Raw genomic sequence first — 20,167 nt, 5'->3', positions numbered from 1 at the left:
TAAGTTCAATGGGATTCACACCACAGTAGTTCAGTGTAGGATAGCACCCTAAGCATAATTATTTGGGAGACGATTCATTTGAAAACTCATGGGATTTCTTTCCATGTAAAACTGAAACCCTATGCATGCTTCTTCGCCAATAAATATGTAGTAAGGGCATGTTAGTGCTTACTACAGTACAACCATGCCACATCCACTCTTTCCTGTAAATTGCACTGAACTGAGGGCACAGGATTGGGCTGTTCTGGGGGACTAGGTAGATACTCTGAATGGCGGGTTAACAATCTGTTGACTAAATAAAATAAATATTAAACGAGCACTGTGTCCTAAGACATATTTATGTGGGGAACACCCCGCTGATTTCAGAAGATCTTCGTCCTGAAAAGAACAAAGAGGAAGGCTCCAATCCTCATCATACTTACTAGGGACGGGATCCAATCGCATTCAGAGGAGCTTCCTTCCGAGTAAACATGCTTAGGCTCTTTCTCCACCCGCGCTCAAGCCAGGAAACACCGGAAGGGCTTTTTTAGCCCGCTTACCATAAGCATTTGTCTGAATGTATGTGAACGGACACACTGAAGTGATATGGAAGTGCCAGTGGTTTGAGATCTAGAACACGTTTGCACAGGCAAGTAACCACGTGATAAACATGCACGTGTGAATCAGCCCGTCGCCCCTAAGTCAGTGTGTGGAAGTAATAGTGGTTGGGGACTGATTTGTACCGGAGAGAGCCGAGAAAAGGTTTTGCTATCCTGTGTGCTAGAGTTTGGGTTCCCTTGCTTTGCTTCCGCTTACGCCGGAATGTCCCAGAGCACCCGAGTCCTGCCAAAGACAGGTGGTCTCGTAGTGCAAGCCTCTGCGGGATACTCCGAAGTAAGTCCCGGGGTACTGAAAGAACCTTATTCCTGGTACATCGGGAGGGTCTCGCCTCTGCCATCAACTCACTTCAGTAGCTTTTGACGAGCCACTATTCTTTCATCCTCAGCTCTCTGTCTGCCCTATGGAGATAATACCGACCTGCTCTACAAAGTTGTTGTGAAGATTACAACAAAGCAACCCCGGACGTGCTTTGAACACTCCAAAAGTGCTATACGCGTGCTAGGCGTTTCTATTAAGCAGTACTACCCCCAGTGCTCTCCTCACTTTCCTTTGTGCTTCCCTTCTCGGGGTAAATTTCCCTGCCTGGGTCTAGTTGGACAACACCTGAGTAAGCCCTGTTGGTGGGATTTACTTCCGCATCAACATGCTGATTAATCCCCGCTGAAGTCCTATTGCGCGCAGTGCCGGAGATGCGGCGCTATGCTACTGTACGCGTTTACTAGGGAGCAAGTAGAAGTCCGCCTGAGTTCAGTATGGCTGACTTACGCATAAGTGTGCCTAGATAGGATTGCAGCTTAAGACGATGTAAGCAGCATTATACCCAGTGGATCTTACTCCTCCTGAGTAAGCAGGCCTAGGTTTGCTCAGCATGTCGCTCCCACTGAGATCAAAGGAGGTTAGAATTCCCATGATCTCGCAAGGCCTTCGTCACTTGAAATTGGATCCTCTTCTTTTGCATGTTTTTGGGATCCAAGTCTAAGCGAAGCAAACCCGGCTACTTGAAAGCTGCAGTCTGATGCATGCTTACCTGGGGGCAAGCCCAGTTGAATACAGCGCGACTTCCTTGAGGGTAGGCAGGCATAGGGTTGCACTGTAGACGGACAGGTCTGAGAGCCCCTGTCAAAAGAGCCACGGGGGCAGCTAGGCCATTTTAGACCCCGGACTTGATGGTCATATGCCCCACCCCCACCCCCTTTCGACGGCAGCGTTGCATTGCTTCAGCTGCGCAACACGCAACTAACATTTCTTTTCACGCCCCAACCCTGAATTTAAACAAAAATAATGTGTATTTAATAACGTGTATTTAATAACTCACAATAACGTGAGTATGTGTAGTTTGGCATTTTTAACCATGCAAGTCATAGCACCATCGTGACTGCAGGAGTGAAGGGGAGTTTCCTTCTGGTGTCCTGATCACCTGCCGCTCCCTAGGTGGTCGTTTGGGGGCCTCCTGGGCTGTGGGCCCTGGATCTCCCCCCCGCCCATCGCAACACGGCAAAGGAGCAAGCGAGGCTGCTTCCACTCAAGCGAACAAGGCGCGAGGCGGCGCGCGCTGAGCCGGCGTCGGACTCAGGTTGCCTTTGATTCGGACTCAGCGATGTCTCTGGGGGGACTGGTAGCTCCGATTTCGGCGGGGCTTCGCATGCATTCTGGGTTTCAGCCAGAATCAGCCAGACCTCTAAAAGGGCTTTCCGAGGCGCTGAACCTATTTCGGGCTTCAGCACCTTGGATAGCTCCTGTAGAGTTCTGGATGGTTCTGACTGAAATCCAGAATGGAATCACAGCCCCACCGAAATCGGAGCCAGCAGCCTCCACTAAGCGAGCTACGGGAAGCTGTTCCTGCCCGCCCCAGGCCGCCCCTTTCTCCTCTGCCCAGCTCCTGCTCTTGAAGAGGCCTCCCCCCCTCCCCGCCCCAGCCGATTACTTTCTGAACCAGATCGGCCCTGTTTGAAGTCACCTTCTCTCTGTTGGTGAGGGCCTCCAAATAACCAACGGGAGCAGAAGCTGATCCAACGAAGGCGCAGAAACAAGACGCGGACCCCGAGAGAAAGAGACAGACAGAGAGACCCTCTCTCTCAACATGGCGGGGGCGGGAGAGAGACAGGAGAGGAGGGGACGCGGGCACCGGACTTTCCGACAAACGCCTCATTCCCCAGCGCTAGGCGCGGCCTCTTTGGTAATTCCGGCCTTAGACGGTTCAACCAGACTAAAATCCAAATCTAAAGCTCAGCCCGTCGTGGGACGGAGTTTGGATTCATTGCGGCGCCCGGGAGGATTCCGGGCGCTTCGCAGCCTTTGCCAGAGTGACGAACACGGAGCGAATCCCCAGGAAAGTTCTCATCGCAAGGTTCCATTAAATTCAGTGGGGGCCTCGCTAGGTTCCCGGTAGATTTGGCCCACCGTGGGTTATCTTTGATAAATAAATGCAATCGTCGTACTAAAATAATTTATTTTATAAAAATAAAATATTGAAAAGAAATAAGGGCATACTCAGGCTAAGAGACTGAGATGTGAATGAGGAAGTGTTAGGTTTCGTTTCTGCCTCTGAACACGGTAGGTGGCCTTAGGCAAGTCATGGTCTCTTGGGGCCTCTGCCCCCCCTCCGCCCCCAGTATGATAATCTGGACGTGTTAATAGTACCCATTTCACAGAGCAGTTTTACGGATTACTGAGATAAATGTATGTGAAGCCCTTTGAGCTCTTGAAATGCTCTCTATAAACACTGAGTATAAGGCCGCGATCCAGCCAAAGTTAAAGAACTTCGCTCTGCAGCCCAACGAGCACATGGAGAAGATTTGCGCTTAACTCCACACTGAAATCAGTGGGGCTTAGAAGTACTTAACGTTGGCTGGATGTGTACCATATCGTTATTGAAGGCTGCAGTCATCTGCACACTTGCGAAGGAGTGAGCTCCATTGAATTCAATGGGACTTACTTCTGAGTAGACATGCCCAGGCGTGTGCTGTAAGATCGTCCAGCCACTTACAGTGTAGTCCTCTACCACTCTACTCAGTTCAATGGAGCTTACTCCCAGGTAAGTGGATATAAGACTGCAGCCTTTGAGAAACTATGAACAGCATGCCATTGAGATGTGAGCATGTGTTTTGCACTGAGGTTACAATCATAGGTACTCACTGAAATAAACAGGGATGTCTACTCATGCATACCTCATAGCAGCACTGCAAGAACGCGGGATTCCAAACCCATTAAGGCTGCAATCCTGAACACATTTACTACGGAGTAGGCCCCATTTAATATAGTGGAACTCATTTCTGGGTGGAGGCCCATAGGACTGTGCTGTCAAAAGCTGCCCATTCCATTGTAACCAATGGGTTTTTAAAAATCAGGAATAGTGGCCATAAAGTCATATAAGCAAAACAATGCATACATAGGATACGTACCAGGAAATAGCAAGTCTAGGCCTGGGCTGAGAGCCTAACCTCTAGAACCTCTGCAAGTTTACTGAGAAGTCCCAACTGAGTTGAATGGAACTTCCTCCCTAGTGAATGTACACCAGCTGCAGTTCTATGCACCCTTACTTGGAAGTAAAGCTGCAATCCCCTCCAGACTTGAGGGTAAGCCCGTTGAACTCACTAGTTCATGCTCTAATGTCTGATCATTTTTAATGTTCTTATTGTGTTGGCTTATTATGTTTTTAAATTGTTGTTCACCACCTTGATGGCTTTTCAGCAAATAAGGTGGTATATAAATGTTAAATACTAATACTAATAAATGAGACTTTCTTCCCAACAAACCTGCATAGGTCCTGTCTGGAAAAAGGTCAATTGAACTCAGTAGGACTTTCTTCAAAGTAAACACACATTGAATGAGGATCAAGCTCTCATGGTTAGAACAGGGGTGGACAACTTGTGGCCCTACTTTGGCCTACGACTCCCATCAGCCCTAGCCAGCATAGCCAATGAGGGATGATGGGAGTTGTAAGCCAAAACGACTGGATGGTCACAAGTTGCCCACCCCTGGTTTAGAACCAGGGTATCAATAGGTATTGATATAGGATATATATTTTACACAGGCCTCATACATGCCTTGTGCAGTGGAAACCTATACATGTCTACCCAAAACTAGGCCCTATTGAGTTCAATGGGATTTACTCCCAGGTAAGTGAGTATAGGACTGCAGCCATAAATATCCATGTTCTTCTATGCAGTTTGTATGCAAAAGAGGAAAAGAAGGTACCTTCCTCTTCCCCCCTCTCAGCTTTTTTTTTCAATCTGATCCTGAGCACAGTAAGCATGTGGAACTGGAAAGAATTAATTGTATTTTGTGAGTCCCTTTGCAAAGTTTGTATGGATTTGATGATGATGATAATTAATAATACAGGGTTGATTTTTAAAAAAGATAAAGGAGGGAAAAATATCTCCAACAGGATTTTAATATAGGTTTGTGAGAATGTGACTGGTGGGTACCAGGATACACATTTATAAGCCATAAATAAAGCGTACAGAAACGATAAATTAATTCGATCCGAGTCGTTTACTCTCCCGGTAACATCAAATCTTCGTGTGTCAAATTACAGTCTAAAGTCCTTTTCCCCCCTCTTTTTTTTCTTTCTTTTTTCGACTTCACAATTCTACAGTCTTTTGATCCTCGGTTTTAAAATCTAACATCAGCTCACACACACACACACACACACACACTTATTTTTGTGTCACTTTCACACCCCCAAAAATAGATATATTTATAACTCCCTGCGACAAACAAAGAAACAACCAGACAAGGGATCGCCTACAAAGAAATCTCCAGTTCAAAGAAAATGAAATCGGTGTCAGAAGGAAACGGGGTACTGTCGAGAGCCAAAGCCCATGAAACGGGAGTGCTTCCACTCCCCACGGTTGTTGGAGGTGGACGCTTCTGTGCTCCTGTCCTCCGACGTCGGCGAGAAAAGGGTCGAAGAGCTTAAAATGACAGAACAGCAAAACGTCGATTAAATATCAAGGGGCCCTTTCTACCTAGGATCGGGGCGTGAGTTCAAGTGCCAAAAGCGGGGCCGGGGGGCTCCTCACAACGAGCTTCCTTTTCTTTCTAAAATCGGGCTGAAGAATCCGTCGTGGTGGACGCAAAGGAGGGAGGCTCGAATTCAGGAGCGGAGCCGCCAGTGCCCTTGCGCCTGGGGGGCTTGGGGGGGTGCGCGCGCGCGCGCGCCCGCGGGCGTGTGTTGGGGGTGGAGCTGGAAGGCTGCTTTGGGCACCATCCTCACTCTTTCCGAAACCGACGTTCCCTCCCCTCGCTTCCCTCGGCCGCCCGGCGAAGCGTCGGTCTGGGCGCGGGGTGAGGCCGGCGGAGCGGCCGCGGGGCGGGGCCTCTCCCTTAGGACGAGTTCATGATGGGCCTGGAGTAGACCCCTTGGTAATAGGGCGGCTCTGCGGCCAAGGGCGAGGCCTCGAGGGCGCTTTTGTTCGTGGCGGAGCCCATGGCCAGGCTGCCGGGCACGGGCGAGCCGTAGCCGGGGTAGTGCATCACCTGCTCGTAGGCCTTGAGGTCCATTTTGTGGTGCGGGTGGTGCGGGTGCGGGTGGTGCTGGGGGTGGGCGTGCGGGTGGTGCGGGTGGTGCGGGTGCTGCTGCTGCTGCTGCTCGGTGGAGGACATCAGGTTGGTGATGGAGAAGGGGTGGTTGAAGGCGTAGTGGTGCTCCGCCTTGAGGTGCGCCTCGTGCGGGAGCCCGGCGTGGGCGTGGTGCTGCGCCAGGAGGCGCTGCTGCTGCGCCGGCGACGGGGCGGGCTCCGGGTGGCCCTTCAGCTCGCCCAGCGCGCGCTTGTGCTCCTGGCACGGGGAGGCGCTGGAGTGGGGCGACTCGGGCGCCCCGCCGCGGGCCGCGTCGCGCTCCGGCTGCGCGGCCGCCTTCTTGCCCGGCGCCCCCGACGAGACGGGAGAGGCGCCGGCCTGCGGCGGCGGCGCGGGCGGCGGCGGCTTGGCGCCGGGCGGCTTGTCGCACTTGAAGCGCTTCTGGCGGCGCAGGTAGCAGCCGTTCTCGAACATGTTGCCCGAGTCCGGGTGCAGCGTCCAGAAGGAGCCCTTGCCGGGCTTGTCGGGCGAGCGCGGCACCTTGAGGAAGCAGTCGTTGAAGGAGAGCGAGTGGCGGATGGAGTTCTGCCAGCGCTGCTGGTTCTGCCGGTAGAAGGGGAAGAGGTCCATGATCCACTGGTAGATCTCGCTCAGCGTCAGCATCTTGTTGGGCGACTGCTGGATGGCCATGGTGATGAGCGAGATGTACGAGTAGGGCGGCTTGGCGTGCGTGTAGCTGCGCCGGTAGCTCTTGGCGTCGCGGGCGCGGGCCAGCCCGGCCGCCGCCTGCCCGTAGGCGCCGCCGCCGCCGCCCCCGCCGCCCACGGGGCTCAGGGCCGAGTAGGCGCCCAGCGCGCCGCCCATGGCGCCGGCCTGGCCGCCCAGCGGGCTCAGGCTGGGGCTCAGGTGGGCCGCCATGCCGGCCATGGCCCCCGCGCCCGGGGAGAGGCTCATGCCGCCCGGGCCGGCCGCGTAGGGCATGCCCATGGAGCCGCCGGACGCCGCCGCCACCGCCGTCATGTTGCCGGCCGTGCCCATGGCGGGCATGCCCATGTAGCCGTTCATGCCCAGCCCCGCCGCGTTCATGGTAGAGTAGCCCTGCAAAGGCGACAAGAGGAGGGAGCCCAGCGGTTAGTGGCGGCAGGTGTCCCCCGATCGCCCCCCGATCGCCCGCTTCCTGACGGGGCGCCTCGCATGCCCCGCGGAACTCAGCGGAACTTACTCCCGGGGAGCTGCCCTTGTCTGAGGCTGTGCAGTCCGCAGGCAGCTCCCGAGGAGGAAATCCCCCTGAAACGCCCCTGCTGCAAGTCCCAGGGTTTACTTGGGCAAGATCCAGACACTCTCAGCCCCCTTGGATTTCTAAGCGGGCGTTTAAGGCTGCGGGCAGAGATCGGTGAAATTGTCCCGCAGAGTGAAATTGACAGCCGATAGGATCGGCGTGTAACCCTCTCCCGACATAATCAACCAGCAAAGGAGCCTACATTTGGATGGATCGTGTCTTTATGGCTAGGAGAGAGTTCCAAGGGTCACAGACCTGGATCCCGAACGCGCTAAACTGATATGAGTTCCACTGAAATTGCCCCCTTTAAAAAAAAGAAACGAAAACGAAAAGGAAATGTGGTGTGTGGGGCGGAGGAGAGCTCTGGATGTTAGTCCCCCAGAAGTGTGCCGGCGATCACAGCCCAAGTCTCCGATCCTAATACCATTCCTCGGAATTTGGGAGATTCTTATGATTTTAAATTCTGCTAATTTTAATCAGACTTTGTCCAAGTAAAAAATGTTTGGTGTTGCGATGGAGAAAAGGAGGAACTAGGTGGGAGCTTAAAAGCCTTCATTCCTCGCCAGCTGGGGAGAAGGTCAGATTAAAACCCAATTCCGTGTCGACCCAACCAACCGCCGGCCCAACCCCAAACAGGTTTACCAGGAAGCAAGTCCGATCGGCACAGTGCACACTTTCCACCGAAGCCTTTCGGTTTTCAGCTGGAAGCGATTCCCTCGGATCTCAGTGAAACTTACTTCCCAAGTAACGAGTGTGCGTTTGTTATCGTTGGTAACCCATCAACAGATGGATCCATAAAATGAGTCACCAGAAAGGTTTGTTTTGGACTTTCGAATTTGGAGGATTCGATTTCAATCCAAATTCTAATCCATCTATTTGAGAGTAATCCACATTGACCTCCGTGCAACTTTACTTCTTAACAGGCGAAGGATTACTGACGAATCACTGGGCGGCAGCACCCCAATCCTAGGAAGAATTAAACCCTATGGAAATCAGTGCGGGAGCGGTTTCCGACAAATGTGTTTAAAATCGAGGAGTAGAATGTGGGGGATGATATCTGGGGGTTCCAGGGGGGAACCTAAAGGGCGGCTTGGATCAAGGAGGAAATATCAGAGTTCTAAAGACCACAACGTTTCTTGGGGCAAAAGAAGGATACATACAATAACCCTAGGAAACTACCATGGGTTGTGGGGAAAGCTTTGTTCTTCACACAGAAGTCTATAAAATAATTATTTCTCGGGTTTGGATTTCATTTTTCCTCGACTCTGAGCCTTCTCAGCGCGAGATTTAGAGCAATAAATGTCCCCCCTCTACCCCTAGTTCCTTATAGCTCCCCCCACAGACGCCCTCCCCCCCCCCCAACCTCTCTCTGCCAAACACAACTTTGTTAGGATAGCGCGGCTAGGCATGGCAAAAGGATTTGGAGGCTTCGCAAGTCAATATTTGATCACAAAGTTAATATTATCTCAAGGCTAACACAGTGTTGTATAAAAAGAGGGAGAGAGAGAGAGAGAGGGAGAGAGAGGGAGTCCTGTTTTTTAGCAGAAGGAGGAGGCTTGGGGATTGGGTGGGGGACCCACACACAAACAGAGAGAGACACGCACAGAGACACACGCAAACAGACAGAAGTTGCCATTTACCTCCGGCTCGCCGTAGTAGTTGCTCCACTCCGTGTGCTCGTGTCCTTCCATTTTCACGACTCCCAGCATACTGGAAGCGGAGTGCATGGCAGTTTAAAATTTAACAGCCACAACAAGCGACGACAGAGGGAGAGAGAGGGAGAGGGGGAGAGAGGGAGAGAGAGAGGGAGAGAGAGAGAGCAACCCAAAAAAATGGGAAAACACCCCCGCTCCGCAGCCCTCCCTCCCTGCCTCCCTCTCTCTTCCCCTCCCTCCCTCTCTCTTCCCCTCCCGCCTTCCTTCCCTCCCTCTATAGTTGTGATGGGGAGGGGGAGGGGGCTCTCTCGGCTTGGGGTTTGTCCCTGCTTGCTATTGCTGCTGCTCCTACTGCTTGGGTGGGTTTCGCAGTGAAGAGTCGCCCGGAGGCGAAGGCAAGGCGGAGGAAGAGGAGGAGGGGGGGGGACAGGGAGGGGGGAGGAAACGAAGTGGTGCAGTGACGTGGGTGCCGGAGTGAGCGAGCAGCCAGTGGCCAGGCGAGCCTCCAATCCCCAGGTTCTAGTCAGGCGATTTGAATAAGCAGCTCCCACCGAGGGCTCTCCTCGCCAAGCCACCCTCTGGCCCTGCCTCGGCCTTGCGCATCCTTTTGCGCATCCAGAAATGACGGCCCCTCGCCCCTTCTCGGACCCAAGATCACACCCTCAGCGTGCTCCCTGCTCATGAATCAGGCATGATTGCCTCCTGGTTTCCTACTGACTTGGTCTGGAAACCCCACACTTCAACCAGAGCTATGCCTCCAAAAGCAGAGCTGCTGCAAATGGATGGCCACTGGGCTTTTGAAATGTGTACCGCTGTTTTTACGAATAGTATGGTCTCTCTCTCTCTCTCTCTCTCTCGTACAGTGGGTTGCTTCGAGGAGGGTGTTGCTATATTTGATTTTTATCCCCCCTCCCCCGATGATTTGGACACCCGTCTCCCTCCATCAACCTGAGAGGCTGGATATGTTGCTGGTTGTTAATGCATGCATCCATACAAATATACAGACACACGCAATCCATTCAACACTCGTTGATTTCAATGGGAAATTTAAGCATTTGCTTACTGATGCAACCCTACGACATTTACCAGAAGTTAAGCCCCATTGAAGTACTTAGAATCCCGCTGCACAACTATCCCATTAAAATCAATGAGACTTGGGGTGCAATCCTATACATGTTTAGACAGAAGAAAGTCCTACAAGTATGCTGGCTGGGGAATGCTGGGAGCTGTAGGACTCTCTTCTGTCTAAACATGGATAGGATTGCGCCATTAAGTACTTAGCTTGGAAGGGATCGCACCGAGAGAGAGAGAGAGAGAGAGAGAGAGAGAGACTTCATGTTTTGGAAACTACACAGAGGCTCGGGCGGGTCGCAGCACAACTCAGCCTGAATGCTTTGATTTAAAAAGAACTTCAGGGGGACCAGTAACCTGATCCAAATCACATTTACTCAGACATAATAATTTCCAACCGTTTTCCAAACCATTTGTTTGGGATGTGACGCTAAAACCTGCTTAAATGCAGGGGGTGGGGTGGGAGGTTAGGATGGATGACACGTGTCCCAGTTCTTCTAACTTCACTGATGAAGTCAATAGAAGATACTGTCGTTTGGTGCGGTGCGTGAACTGCGGTTCGCTGTAATACCTCTGTGTTCACCTAACGGTACACAATCTATACTATGGATCATCGATGGGCAACGGCGTTGGAAACAGAACGCCGGGTTCTTCGGGGTGAGCAGTGCGTTGCACGCAGTGCCACCGCGATTGCCCTTGTCACCACCGCGCTCCTGGGAAGAGGCCGGCATCGAGGCGTCGGTGCCCAGACCGCACCCGCGATAGGTCGTGGGGCCGTCGGAACAGCTGCCCCCCCCCCCCCGCGGGCCAGGTGCGGCCGGCAGCCTCGGGCGAACCCGAAACGGTTCGTAACTAGGGCACACCGCGTCGTCGCAGTCCTCTGGCGGCCAGGCCTGCGAGAAGCGTCCCAGGCCCGCCGCAGCAGGTTTGGCACCAACAGCCAGAGCGGCAGAGAGCCGGCGGGGAAGAAGGGGGGAAGAAGCAGAAGCCTCCGACTGATGGCGGCCAGTGACTGGGGAGGAGGCGAGTTGGCCTGCGAGCGGGCCCGTGCGCAACAGGCCAGGCTGGGCGCACCGCGTGCACGGGGCAGGCGAACTCCGCGAAGCAGGTCCGGCGAAGCCCGCGGCCCGGGACTCGCCTCCAAATCTCCGCGGGGCACCGACGCGCAGCCTTCGGGGCTGTGGAGTTCCCGGGGGGCGTTTCTCACCACCCCTGCGGGTGTGCAGCGTTCGATGGGGCAGGAAAGCGCGGAAGGATGTTGCGCCCCACAGCCTTCAAGGGTGGACTGGCGCATAGGGTCCAGGGGCACCTGAGAGTGCTTAGCGTGGATGATCCCGCCCCAATACGGACAGGCAGACAGGGGGGCGTTCTGCGCTCAGTTGCCTCGATCCCGCTGCGTTCAGCACATCTCTGAATCCCAAACTTTGAAAATCAAAGTGCATCACTTTGACTGGATCAGGATCAAAGGATGTGGAAGAGCTAAAGTCACAGACTGGAGTTCCAGCAGGCCTGGAAGTCGCGCGCGCACGCACACACGCACACACAGAGTTTGGCTTTAGAGTCCTCCTCTCCCGCACAGTGGCGTAGTGGGAAATTTGGAAATGCAGGAGCTCATTGTGACAGTCTCCAAGGGCAGTCCAAAAATTTCAGGCAGCTGATCCATATCAACAACCCAGTTCTAGGAGTTTTCCTCTCCACCAGGAGCACGTCTTTGGTAAAGCGAATAGGTCTTAATTGCCCATGCCAGACCAAGTCATCCTAAATACTTTGCATTCCAACATGGAACAATATATTGTTGCTTGGAAAATTCATTCCCCCCACAGCTACAGTGAGGATCGCTGCCAAGCTCAGAGGGAGCAGCGGGGTGGCAGATGACATCAGAGTCCCTGTTAATGAAAAAGTGCTGGGGCTGCATCCCTGTGAACCCCGCCTCCACTACCCCACTGCTCCCACAACCACGCTGAGCAGGGGAGACCTTGCTCGGAGGCGCTTCGTATTCAGGATGCCATAAGCAGCCGAGCTGAGTCTGCACATGGCGAGCACGAGTCCTGAGTCTCGCCAGATCGCCATCGATGCAGTGGAGGCTGGTGGCTCTGATGCCGGTGGGGTATACATCCGCTCTGGTTTTCAGTCAGAACTGACGCGAAGTCTAAAAGAGCTATCCAAGGTGCTGAGCCCAACCCACAAAACGGATTCAGAACCTCGGATAGCTCCTGCAGCATTCGGACTGGTTCTGACTGAACCCCAGAGCAGATCTACTGCCCCACTGACATTGGAGCCACCAGTCTATACTGCATCGATTAGCCAGCTTTCCCCAACCGGGAATCCTCCGTGCGTTTGGGATCGCATCAGCCCCATCTGACAGCCAATTGCGGGGGCACATGGGAGTTGTGCTCCCAAACACATGGAAGGCACCAGGTAGGGGAAAACTGGATTAAAGGGAAGCCTTGCCCGCCTCCCCTTGCTGCAGCAATGAGCGAGCGGTTCGGCGCTGGGCTGCACGGAACGGAGCGGCTCCCTCGCTCCGCTCTTACGACACGGCATTCCACAGCGCTGCCCCCGGGGACGCGTCCAACCGGATTGCGCAACGGTGCCCTCTGGAAGGCACCAACGCCCCTCTTCTCCAAAGTAAAGCGCAGCTGGCATTAGAGCTGTCCAGCCTTCAAAGCCCGCCACGCATGCACTAGAGCTCAGTCATCCTTCCAGCAACCCTGCAAGGCTGGTGGTATTGACCCGGTAGTGCTTGGAGGCTAACCACCGCCCCGCCCCCAGCCCCCCGTGAGTCGAGGTTTGGTTTGACTGGCGCACTGCCTGGCTCACAGCTTGATCTCCAGTGTAGTCCATGGGACTTCAGATCAAGCCCATCTTCTGTTTAGGATCTCCGAGGGGTGGGGGCGTATTTCGGATTTGGTAGCGGAAGGGAGAAATTCAGGAGCACGCAGCGCCCCTGTTCTTGCAGGCACTGAGGCCTAAACTGCTTTTTTAAAACACACAGCCGAGAGCCCGTGTTCCTATTGGTTTCTGTGTACAGTAAGTACAGCAACAGGCAGGATCTGCCGTGCGGCTCTGGGGCGCAAGGCCCCGGAGGCGCCAGCGAGGGAGTGCGCAAGACAGGCGGCGCTGCCGCCGCTTTCAGGGTGGTTCGAGTGGAACAGCTTCGCGATGGGCTGAGCTCCTTCGCTATCAGCATTTATTTGGCCCGCTTTTAGCAGCAGCAGCGCAGATCACTAACACGGGTCGGCGCGAGCTGGACCGAGGTCGTGGCGGGATCATCCCCTGCTGCCGGCCCCTGGGGGGGAGGCGTCGCCCCGCCCTCGGTGGGCGCCCGGCCAGCGTGCGCGGACGTGTTGGTTCTGCACCTGGAGCCGCAAGGGCAAGGGCGATTCTCCGGGGAAGGAGGCCGTTGCCTCTTTCCTGGTTCTGACCCCGCGGGCGGCCGGGCGGGCAGTCAAGGCAGCAGCCCTCGCCCCAGCTGGCCAGGTGCCTTTCCAGGGAAAGGAAGGGAGCCTTGTCCAGGTCTGCCCCGCCTGAAACACCCCCTCAGGGCTTCCTAAGAAGGAGTGCAGTCCCAGCCAGTCTTCTAAAGGCCACCCTCTCCTGACAGGGCACCTTCAAGGGCTTACTCCCTTACACGAGTGGAGAACCGTTCGTGAACAGCTGAGGTGCCTAAAGCGGCCTTCCCCAACCTGGCACCTCACCCAGAGGTTTTGGATGACAACTCCCATCACCCTCAGCCATGTTAGATGGGGAAAGCGGGAGCTGTAGTCCAACACCTGGGAGCGGGGTTGCCAGGCTGCAGAAGGCTGACCACAAGGAATGGCCCCATCCACGCCTATCTGTGCTGTGCACACTGCGGGAGGAAGGTGGCCAGGCCCACATAGGGTGGTGACCAACCCCATCTGTCCCTTCTGCCTTGCGCAAAGAAGTGGTTCCTGTGTCCAGCCTGAATTTACTCCCTATCAACTTCACTGAGCAATCCTCAGCTGAAGGCTGCAGCCCTACGCACACACTTACCATGGAGTAAATCCCATTGAACTCAATAGGACTTACTTCTGAGTAGACATAAGATTGCGCTGTTAGCGTGGTGACGGTTCCCTATCGACCCCCTCCAAGTTCACACCATTCCTGTGGCTCCCAGCTCATTTCCAGGTGCTGGTGCGTATTTATGAGGCCCAAAGAGCCTGGGACCACCAGGAAGCCGGAGGGCCAGCCGCCCCCTTTCAGACTAGCCCAGCAGCTGAATGCTCCACCGGAGGCTCCTTGATGGATGGATGCTGGATGCCGCGGGCCTGCAGGGGCTCGTTCAGCCTCCCGGACCGGGTGCCTTCTGCATGTGTTGGACTGGAACCCCCATCATTCCCGGCCAGCTTGGCCATGCTGGCTGGGATTGATGGGGGTTGCAGTCCAACACATCTGGAGGGGACCAGGTTGGGCCTTCTCGGTGGTCCTGCCCTGGTTGCGAAACTCCCACCGCCACTTGGAACCTTGGTGGTTATCTTTTAGGTGCTAGGCAAGGTCTGTGGCAGGGGTGGCACTTAATTTGGGTGATGGATGCCAAATTATCAGACAGCTGCATGTCGTGTTTTGACTCTTCTGGTTAAACAATTGGCCTGTTGTCTTTGTAACTTCTTTGGTAGTGTGCTTTGCTGAATGCGGCCAAGTTGTCTTTTTCTGATGCTCTCTTTTCTGCCAAGCTGCCCTTAACAGATTTGCAGGAAGGTGACCTACAAGTGTTCTTGCAGCTAACTAACATACCTTGTACCAGTTTCAATGAAAAGTTGGAAAACGTTATGCCACCAGGACTGGCCTTGGCTTGCCATTTCTTTTGCACATCCAGTGCAGGACGGATACATTAGCATTCAGGCGCTCACTCATAAGCCTTTCCTTAAATGCATGTGAAAGTTTAAACACAGGTGGGGTGGGGGGACACCTTGAATCTTCTCAGTCAAGAAAAGGGATCCCTGGCAAGTGTGAGAAACAACACAATTGCCCCAGGAAATGTCAAGCCAAGCCCCCTTTTCTTGTTGAGGAAGTGCAGTCTTTCAGAGTCCCCAGGGATCCCCAGAGGTGTTAATCTCTGTTTTCTTTCCAGCAGTGACACACAGCAAATCTGAGATCCACATCTGCATTGTGGTAGGACCATGCCGGGGGAGCCTCTTTTGCAAAGTGTAAGAATGCATTATGGCTTTCCTGTAAATGGCACCTAGTGACTGATTAATCCTGTTTTAGCTTAAGATCCTTGTTAGCTCCCAATAAACACTTTGGGGGGAGGTTTAATTCTTGCTTTCAAAAAGCTGAAACATCATAGGATGGGGTGGAAATTACATGCTGATAGGCAAACCTTGAGCTTGTCCAGAATCTTTGGAGAAGAAAGGAATAGGTAACTATGGGATTAATATACAGAAACCATTAATGACACTGGATGGTGGATTAGTCTGTATGAGCAAATTGGGGTTGCATCTATTAGCATTCACCTCTTAATGTCTTGCCAGGCAGCTTTCTTTTTCCCCAAAGCCTGCGACCAAAGACTTTGGGAGTCCATGAATATCTTTACAAATGCTTCAAAGGTCCTGGGCCAGCCATCAGTGAGTTTTCACTGTGTTTATCAACGTATGCAGCAGACTCCACTCCATCAGTAGCTTCTTGAAAGCTGGAGGAGAAACATTTCTAAATATATTTTTAATTTCAAAAAGTAAGGGCAGGGCAAATAAAATACTACCCTGATATTAAAATAACATCTAAGGAACATGTAACTTTTAAAGAAATGCCTTGTTTCCACTGAATCCTTTCTATATATATAAAAAAGCCCAAACCTGATCCAGCACCATTCCCAAACACTTTATTTGTGTGTTTTAGTCTCTTCTCCAATTTTTGCCATTTTAAACAAAAGTATATTGGAGTTTAGTTTAGAGCACCTTTGGAACTGGGCTGCTGGGGGGAGGGGGGCTGTTCCTCAGCTTTCAACAGCCAAACAGATATTCATTCATTCATTCATTCATTCATACTCCACCTTTCTACCAAGAAAAATGGACTCAAAGCAGCTTACAACCACAAATAAAACTTGACAAAAACAATAATAAAACACATATATTAAAATACAATTTAAAACAGAACAATAACAGAATAAAAAACAACATCCAGCCCCAGACCTGCTCACACTCCAAAGGCCCCTTTGAATTAAAAAAAAGGTCTTTGTCTGCTGCAGGAAGGACAGGAGGGGGGAGCTAACCTAGTCTCCAAGGCCCTCTTTCTCATTGTCCCCAAACACATCCCTGATGGAGAGTCTCAAAAGAAGGGCCTCTCCCAAAGATCAGATCGTAGGACCAGACAAGCTCCTATGGGAGAAGGAGGTTTTCAGGTAGCCTGGTCCCAACCCATATAGGGCTTTATAGGTCATAACTTTGGGGCATAGAAGACCTTTGGCTATTGAGTGGTATAGAAGTGTAATAAATAAATATATAACCACCACTTTGACTTCTGCCTGGAAACAGACCAGTAGCCAGAGAAGCTGTTGTAACAAAGAGATCGTGTGCTCCCTGTAACCAGCCCTGATCAGCAGTCTGGCTGCAGCATTCTGGACCGGCTGAAGTTTCTGAACAGTTTTTGAAGGGGGGGGCACATAAAGTGCATTACAGTAGTCCAAATAGTAGTCCAGATAGAAAATTAGCAAGTAAAAGTATTTTGTTTTTGTGGGTTGTTTTATTTTTAACATGGAGATAAAGCAATGGTAACATTTCTGTGTGTCAGGATGTGGCAGTGATGTCAGAATACAATTGTCCTTTGTGCAGAATTTGGGTTGCTGTCATTTTTGCTTGCTTTAGTCCAAAGTTTAGTTCTTGTGTAGACCCAGGGAAAGGGGTAGAGAGGTGGTGCATGGCTGAACACTCCTCTACACAAACAAGGTTTCCTGCATGTAGAAAACTAGGGCCTAGTTCAAACATGGTGGCAGGCAAGGAAGAGCTTTCCCTTGGCCATGCTAACTTTGTGGACAGGGGGCTCAGCAGAGGTGACAAGCTCGTGTTGTGCCTGTGCAAGCAAAGTCTCCCAGGTGGGCATGCTAATAGTGCACACTCAGGCAAGGCAACCTGGTTTGAATATGGAGTGTGCATGGGTGACCTCTTCATGGCCTCATGTCAGCTGTGTGGACTCTGGCATGTGCAGCCCAGGAGTAGATTTGCCACCTCATCTGCATTTTGTGAGATCTGGGCCTTCATTTATCTCTGTATCTAGATTTAACTTTTTCTTCCTTGCCTGTTCAGATGTAGCTGTTGTTGAGGTTTCCTAATTTTCTAGACCAGGAGTGTTGAACTTCAGGCCTGTGGGCCAAATCTGGCCTCTATGAGGTCCAACTCTAGCCCTCAGAAGTTCCCCAGAAGGGCTCCCTTCCCCTTGCTCCACACCTTTCCCCTTGAACTGTGAGCATGTGACGGTTTCCTGGTTTTTGCATGTTTTCCCCCATTCTAAAAGGTCAAAATGCCCCTCCTCAGGCTGAGTCACTGGCAGGGAGAGCCTGATGCTCAAACCAGCTGGCATTTTTGGTGTTTTGGCTCCACCCCTTTTGCCTTTGGCCAAACCTCTTTTGTGGAGCCAAAGGCCCTTGGGGACTGGGATGCGCCTCAAGGGCTTCTCCAAAACTGAATTCAGCCCTTGGGACAAAGGAGGTTCAGCATCCTTGTTCTAGACTCAGAATTATTATTTGTCATTTCAGTTTTGATCTACAGCATTTGGGGAACTCTGCAGCAGAAATATGGCATAGGCATGGAAATAATAATGAAGGGAGGGAGTAACTGGGCATCCCAGCGGTGTCACAGTAGTGCAACGTCAGCACAGTGCAGCACAGAACATCTACCATGTAAAAAAAATTGTAGACTCCCTGGCAATGTGTGCCATACGCTAAATAAAGAAATAAATACAGTGCAGCCAGGATCCTGTGCACTCACAGCACCAAGGGTGAGGAGGAATCAACAGCATGGCAAAAAAAGATGGTAGCCAAACAGCAGCCATGGCAACAGCACTGCCACATACCAATCAAAGAGCAGTATGCTGACAGTGTCTCACCCCCACTCCCACCCCCCCCCACATGCGCAGCCATGGGGAATTGGCTCCATGGCATCCCCCTACCCCACCACACACCCAAACCATTACTCCACACACACAATGCTGCAGTGCCCTCAGACATCAGCCTCCATGGTGCAAGCAAGCAGCAAGAGTGCAGAAACTATACGCCTCAGGGATTCCGACACACTTGGGTCAAAGGCCCCACATAATACTCGCACAGAGAGACTGCAAGTCGCTACAGTTTGAACTGAGGAACAAGCAAGGAAGGAAAAACATCCAGTCCAGTCCAGGAGAACACCCAGCAAGCTTGCTTAGGAGGAGGTCTGTACAACAAAGACAATGTCTTCCAAGGAGCAAGGATTCCCCAAGGCTACCTGGGGGATACTGGGAGTTGTAGTCTAACACATCTGGAGGGCTCAAATAGGACAAGCAACAAGGGAAGCCGCAATCGCAGTCTGAAAGGAGGACATGTTGGAAGCTCATTGCATGAGCAGTGGGCTGGAAAACAAGCAATTCAGGTTCAAACCCCACCAGTGGGGAATGGTAGAATTAAGAACAGACCCATATTTTGCATGCCCAAACAGCATCATCCATGTCCGAGGAAAATATGCAGGAGCAAGGAGGACCAGCACCCAACTTTCTCAGGGCAGTCCTCTAACTACAACCCCAGCCACAGCAGCAGATTGGGGAAGGACACATAACAAGGTATTTGTCATCTCACAGAATCCACCATGTCTTACAGGACTAGGAGGGTTGAATGAAAAGTGCTCTCCCTGTAGGACAACAGAGGTAGGGATGTACAGGTTTTGTCAATCCATTCCATCTGCATTTTGCAGATTGTCAGGTGCCTTTCATTCCATTGTCCACTCATTGATGGAATCAGATTATTCCCAATTTCCCAAATTTGTGCAAATTTGCATTTCCACAAAGACGTATTTGCACAAATTCACACTTGCAAAAATGCACAAATCCCCCAAAAATGTGCATTTTCATGCTTTAGCTATGGGAGAATTAGGGCTTTGGGGCTGTTTTTTGAATTTTATGTATTTTTCTATGACTAAATTTGGGTGAAATTCTGGAAAGTAAAAAAGTTGGTCCGCATATCAGCAGACTCTGTGTGATTCAGGAAAATCCGGTCCACTGCAGAATCCATGAGTCAGATTCATAGAAATCTGAACTCATTTGATTCTGTTGTGGATTTCTCCAATGCCCCTAAGTTTTCACAGGGAGAAAGACCCAGTTTCAAACCCTGGGTGTGATTTTCCACCAGAGCTGGCAGAGAGAGCACACCTGGGAAAGGATGTGCCAATCTGAGGGGGAACTGCACTGTCCTATTGTCCAGTTTTCAGACATCCTGGTTCCACCTTGTATCGCCCAGCTCCTTCCGCTCTATCTAACCACACTCCTCTGATGTTTGGCTGGTTGTTGGATTGCCTGATCCTGCTGGTTATTGCCTCAGCAGTCCTTGTTACCCATACTCCCACTGCACCCCATGCATGAATTGTTCATCACACAGCAGCATTGAACTTGGGCGCTGGTGAGATGCTAGGAGCCTGACGCCTTGCCTTTGTTGGAGCTTGTGGCCAGAGAGTGGAGAATGGTGAAGACTGAGCTATCCAATCCCAAGGCCAGCTGAGGTGAGAAAGAACCGGGGGGGGGGGATCCCTGTGCATTAACCCCCAGTAATGAAGAAACAAGTGCAGTGAGAGGCTTTGCTAGGCCCATGGGGGTCTTTTGCCCAGGGCTCCGGATCTATCCCCCAGAGCGCTAATGTTCCATTGGTGCCAATGGAAGACTTTTTCTTGGCTTAATTACCATGTTAGGGGAGATTTTCAAGGGGGGGGGGTAGCAGCTGCAGAGGGAAGGGTTAATCCTCCCCACATGTTGCAACACCCCCAAACACATAGTGCTTTTGGATTAGAACTCTGTACAATTTTAGAAACTCCATTTTGGTGCATACATTGCAATTGTGGGGGGGTGC

At 52.1% G+C, this 20,167-nt stretch overlaps 1 protein-coding gene across 1 annotated transcript; it reads right to left on the bottom strand.

Annotated features, from left to right (window-relative positions):
- Positions 1-5,928: 5,928 nt before the first annotated feature.
- On the bottom strand, positions 5,929-9,129 carry FOXA2 (forkhead box A2). Its single transcript, XM_084848162.1, has 2 exons — positions 9,043-9,129; positions 5,929-7,221 (listed from the first exon to the last, which is right to left on the bottom strand). Exons 1-2 carry the CDS (start codon positions 9,127-9,129, stop codon positions 5,929-5,931), a joined length of 1,380 nt encoding a protein of 459 aa, XP_084704288.1.
- Positions 9,130-20,167: the final 11,038 nt, after the last annotated feature.

Source organism: Heloderma suspectum, chromosome 4, assembly GCF_057233095.1.
Source record: "Heloderma suspectum isolate Gila_16-S chromosome 4, 16-S_ref, whole genome shotgun sequence".
Classification (NCBI taxonomy): Eukaryota; Metazoa; Chordata; class Lepidosauria; order Squamata; family Helodermatidae; genus Heloderma; species Heloderma suspectum.
This window is presented reverse-complemented; position numbering and strand designations above follow the sequence as displayed.

Bases quoted from the DNA above. Each gene is read 5' to 3' on its own strand.
- FOXA2 (XM_084848162.1), bottom strand. From the start codon at position 9,129: ATGCACTCCGCTTCCAGTATGCTGGGAGTCGTGAAAATGGAAGGACAC. The intron at 7,222-9,042 runs GTAAATGGCAAC...TCGCCTTTGCAG, and splicing joins ACTACTACGGCGAGCCGGAG to GGCTACTCTACCATGAACGC.